Raw genomic sequence first — 4,476 nt, 5'->3', positions numbered from 1 at the left:
AAACCATCTTTGGCTGCACAAAAGGTCATCACGGTTATCTCCGCAAAGGACATTCCTGTCGGCGGAAAGAATATCGGAACCAGCTACCCGATGCTCGGAGACGAAGCGCTTTTTGGAGATCCGGTTTCAGAATTTGCTGGTCAAACAGTTGGCATTGTGGTACTTGCTTCTTAACGACTTGAACTGAATTTGACAAAAATGAACAACCAGCAGTGCAGTAGTAGTGTTTGTTCACCGAGAACTTATGGTGCAATTTTGTGGCTTTGATGTTCTTCAGATTGCTGAAACGCAGAAGTACGCCTATATGGCGGCGAAGCAAGCTGTGATCGAGTACAGCACCGAGAATCTTGAGCCGCCGATTCTGACAATAGAGGATGCCATTAAACATAACAGCTACTTCCATACTCCCCCATATTTGGCTCCTCAGCCAGTTGGGGACTTTGACAAAGGGATGTCTGAAGCTGATCACAAGATCTTATCAGGAGAGGTAAAAATACTAAAATCTAGGAGGATGTTACATTAATTCTTAGTTTCGGACAAGGCCAAATTTGTGCTCAAACCTAGTATCTTGTTTGTTGATGTACCACAGGTGAAACTTGAATCCCAGTACTACTTCTACATGGAGACCAACACCGCCCTGGCCATCCCGGACGAAGATAACTGTATCACGGTCTACTCGTCAACGCAGACTCCGGAAATCACACAGAATGTCATCGCGGACCTCCTCGGCGTTCCGTACCACAATGTTCGTGTCATCACAAGAAGAGTTGGTGGCGGCTTTGGTGGGAAGGCACAAAAAGGATGCCCTGTAAGTCCCCAGACAATTTTTTTTTAGAAAAGGAGGATGACCCCCTCTGCATGAGGATGATGCATGCAACCATACCTCGTCCAACAATCTGCACGAAAGAGTGCCGAACATTCTTTCAGCTTCTGATCTTGGAAGAGGAATAATTGTTTGTGTTCCTCAGGTGGCATGTGCCTGTGCACTTGCAGCGTTCAAGCTGCGGCGCCCTGTCCGGATGTACCTTGACCTGAAGACGGACATGATCATGGCGGGAGGGCGGCACCCGATGAAGGTGAAGTACTCCGTCGGCTTCAAGTCGGACGGCACGCTCACGGCGCTGCACGTTGACCTAGGGATCAACGCCGGTATATCCCCCGACGTGAGCCCGATGCTCCCGGGGTTCATCTTCAGCTCCCTGAAGAAGTACAACTGGGGCGCCCTGGCCTTCGATGTGAAGTTGTGCAAGACCAACGTGTCGTCCAGGTCGGCGATGCGAGGGCCCGGCGAAGTACAGGGCTCCTTCATAGCGGAGGCCATCATCGAGCATGTGGCGTCCGTGCTCGCCGCCGACACCAATGCTGTCCGGAGGAAGAACCTCCACAGCTTCGACAGTCTCACGGCGTTCTACGGGAAGGCCGCGGGGGATGCCGCCACGTACAGCCTCGTCGACTTGTTTGACAAGCTTACCACGTCGCCGGAGTACCGGAGCAGGGCAGCGGAGGTGGAGCGGTTCAACGGCGGGAGCAAGTGGAAGAAGCGCGGCATCTCGTGCGTGCCAATCACGTTCCAGGTGACGCTCCGGCCGTCGCCCGGGAAGGTGTCGATCCTGAACGACGGTTCCATCGTCGTGGAGGTCGGCGGCGTGGAGATCGGGCAGGGGCTGTACACCAAGGTGAAGCAGATGACGGCATTCGGGCTGGCGGAGCTGGACGCCGACGGGGTCCTCCTGGACAAGGTGCGCGTGATCCAGGCCGACTCGCTGAGCATGGTCCAGGGCGGCTTCACGGGCGGGAGCACCACCTCCGAGGTGAGCTGCCAGGCGGTCCTGGAGTCATGCGCCGCACTTGTCGAGCGGCTCAAGCCCATCAAGGAGAGCATCGAGGCCAACTCCGGCGCGCCGGCGCCATGGAGCGCCCTGATCGCCCAGGCGACGATGGAGAGCGTGAACCTGTCAGCGCACGCCTACTGGACGCCCGACCCGGCCTTCGTGAAATACCTCAACTACGGTGCCGGAGTGAGCGAGGTGGAGATCGACGTGCTGACCGGAGCGACGACGATCCTGAGGAGCGACCTGTTGTACGATTGCGGGCACAGCCTGAACCCGGCGGTGGACCTCGGCCAGGTGGAGGGCGCGTTCGTGCAAGGCGTGGGGTTTTTCACCAGCGAGGAGTACGCGAGCAACTCCGACGGGCTGGTGATCAACGACGGCACGTGGACGTACAAGATCCCGACGGTGGACACCATCCCGAGGCAGCTCAACGTGGAGTTCATCAACAGCGCGCGCGAGAAGAGGCGGGTGCTGTCCTCCAAGGCCTCTGGCGAGCCGCCGCTGCTGATGGCGGCGTCGGTGCACTGCGCGATGCGGGAGGCCATCAGGGCGGCCAGGAGGGAGTTCTCGGCCGAGTCGCCGCTGACGTTCCAGATGGACGTGCCGGCCACCATGGCCGACGTCAAGGAGCTCTGCGGCCTCGACGTTGTCGAGAGGCACCTCCACACCCTACTGTCCAAGGCCTCGTGATGATGCTCTGTGTATAGTATAAATGAAAGAGATACATAATAAAGTTATCGACGTGGCTGGTTCAATCGGAGGCGTTCTGAAGGATGGATGTTCCTGCATGCTGGTCGTTTCAAGTAGATACGAAATGTTGTAAAGCCAGTCAAGGTGTTTTTTCAAGACAAATGATGATGATGTAATAAGAAGAACAAATAATCGACTTGGTTGTATGTATTCACAAATCAGAGATTCATTTTTGTTTCCAGAATAAATGGGGATGATAAATAGCACCAATATTATGCTCCTTTTACAAATACTAGGAAAATGGCCCGTGCGTTGCAATGGGATAGAAATTCTGTCAAAAACTGCGTCATGCCTTGGTTCCAGAAAATTGGCTCATGCGCCTTTTAATCCTGGATGGGGGCAATATTTGAGAGAATTGATCAAAATGCAATGGTGACAAATAGGCCCATGGTTGCAACGGTAGAAAAATTGACCTGTATTCAAATTTAGTGAGAGTTGTATGTGCATCAACACTTTGCTGGTTCTAGGTACCACACAGGTCATAACACTTAATGTTATTACTTCTATTTATTATAACAAAAGAGCCCGTGCGTTGCAACAGGAGAAAACATCAGTTGTCATGCATCAGTGTTGGCCAGGTCGAGAAACTGGGTCACGTTACATGGGTCGCTGATGAAAAAGCGATGGTTGGAATGAGAAAAAAGCTCTTCGGGCTACTGGTTCGAGATATGGGACCTGATCACGGCGAAATTAATCAGGATTATCGTTCATTGGTGATTTGTGCAAGTTTGTGGAGCGAGGTGGGTTTGTGCCTGACCACTGCGCCACGAGAAGATGGTGTCGGTAATGGGTGTCGGCTATTCGACGCAAATGGCGATACCTATGGTGTTATGTGTAGACAGTTCACTACACATGATTTTTACTAAAACAACATATATGTGTAAAAAAATTATGATGATATATATTCTAGATCACTTCTTAGAATTAATGTCATAAACATATTTGTGTTTGTCCTATTTTCTGTAACATGTGCTTAAATGGAACTGTCTGTTGTAAGCCTCTGAAAGCCTCCCGTCCTGATTATACGTCCAGTTGAGTTTGCACTCGAGAGATCTCCCAGTTAAACGTGTGTGCCGGTGAAATTGAAAACTACCAGGATGTTTTGGCATTACGGTGAGGTTTGGCCGAGCAGAGACCAAAACATCCTTTGAATGCCCTGCAAAGATCTCTCTCTAAAATAGGAGACACGCACCCAGCTGAGCACTCGCCCACACATGGATCCCTCTCCATTTTTTTAGTAAGACACAGATCCCTTCTTCCCCACTCTTATGCTCCGTGTATGCTCCTTCTCCATGCCCAGTTCACTCTCTACTTCCGACTATTACTCCTCTTTTTTTCCATCACTAACTATTAACTAATCAAATCACCTAACTCCGGTGTCTAGTAAGATGAAATAATTTTTTCATCTTCCCCTTTTTCTTTTGCAGACTTTCCTTTTTTTCTCACATAAAGCGCTAGTCGCACCGCACAGCTGATCACCAAATCCCTCTTCATCCTCTTCCTCTGTTCATCTTCAAAGCTCGAGTCCGTCATGCATCTAGCTCCAAGCCTCCCACCGTTGGCTTCCACGCTCTCTTGTATTCCTGTTTGCCCTTCCCTCCATTCCTTCTGCCTCATGCTTCTCAGACTCTCAAATGGCTTTCTGCTCGCATAATACATATGAATGGTGGAAGCAGGACAGCAGATGCTGCATATGGCAGAGGACAGCTCCACGACTAGCGGGCAAGTGGCGGATCAAGGATGGGCGTCTCTGGGAGTCCGTGGGACTTTAGTATTTTGAAACGCAGTTGACTGGTAATCCCCAATTCCTCATGAACTCCGGGTAGATGTCCTTGGATTATTCAAATCTTGCATATGATCTGGGTCAAAATAAACCGTTCATGGTCACGATCTG

At 51.2% G+C, this 4,476-nt stretch overlaps 1 protein-coding gene across 1 annotated transcript; it reads left to right on the top strand.

Moving 5' to 3' along the window:
- The first annotated feature begins 6 nt into the window (after positions 1 to 6).
- LOC119347666 (probable aldehyde oxidase 2) lies at positions 7 to 2,812 on the top strand. The gene is made up of 4 exons (XM_037616247.1): positions 7 to 159; positions 278 to 487; positions 590 to 808; positions 969 to 2,812. Exons 1-4 carry the CDS (start codon positions 91 to 93, stop codon positions 2,520 to 2,522), a joined length of 2,052 nt encoding a protein of 683 aa, XP_037472144.1. The 5' UTR covers positions 7 to 90; the 3' UTR covers positions 2,523 to 2,812.
- The last annotated feature ends 1,664 nt before the right edge of the window (positions 2,813 to 4,476 follow it).

This window comes from Triticum dicoccoides, unplaced genomic scaffold, assembly GCF_002162155.2.
Source record: "Triticum dicoccoides isolate Atlit2015 ecotype Zavitan unplaced genomic scaffold, WEW_v2.0 scaffold72792, whole genome shotgun sequence".
NCBI lineage: Eukaryota > Viridiplantae > Streptophyta > Magnoliopsida > Poales > Poaceae > Triticum > Triticum dicoccoides.
The sequence above is the reverse complement of the archived record's forward strand: the minus strand, read 5'-3'. Positions and strand labels throughout refer to the sequence as shown.

Excerpts from the sequence above, each read along its gene's own strand:
- LOC119347666 (XM_037616247.1), top strand. The coding sequence starts at position 91 with ATGCTCGGAGACGAAGCGCTTTTTGGAGATCCGGTTTCAGAATTTGCT. Across the intron at positions 160-277 it reads GTCAAACAGTTGGCATTGTG|ATTGCTGAAACGCAGAAGTA; the intron begins GTACTTGCTTCT and ends GATGTTCTTCAG. Across the intron at positions 488-589 it reads ACAAGATCTTATCAGGAGAG|GTGAAACTTGAATCCCAGTA; the intron begins GTAAAAATACTA and ends GATGTACCACAG.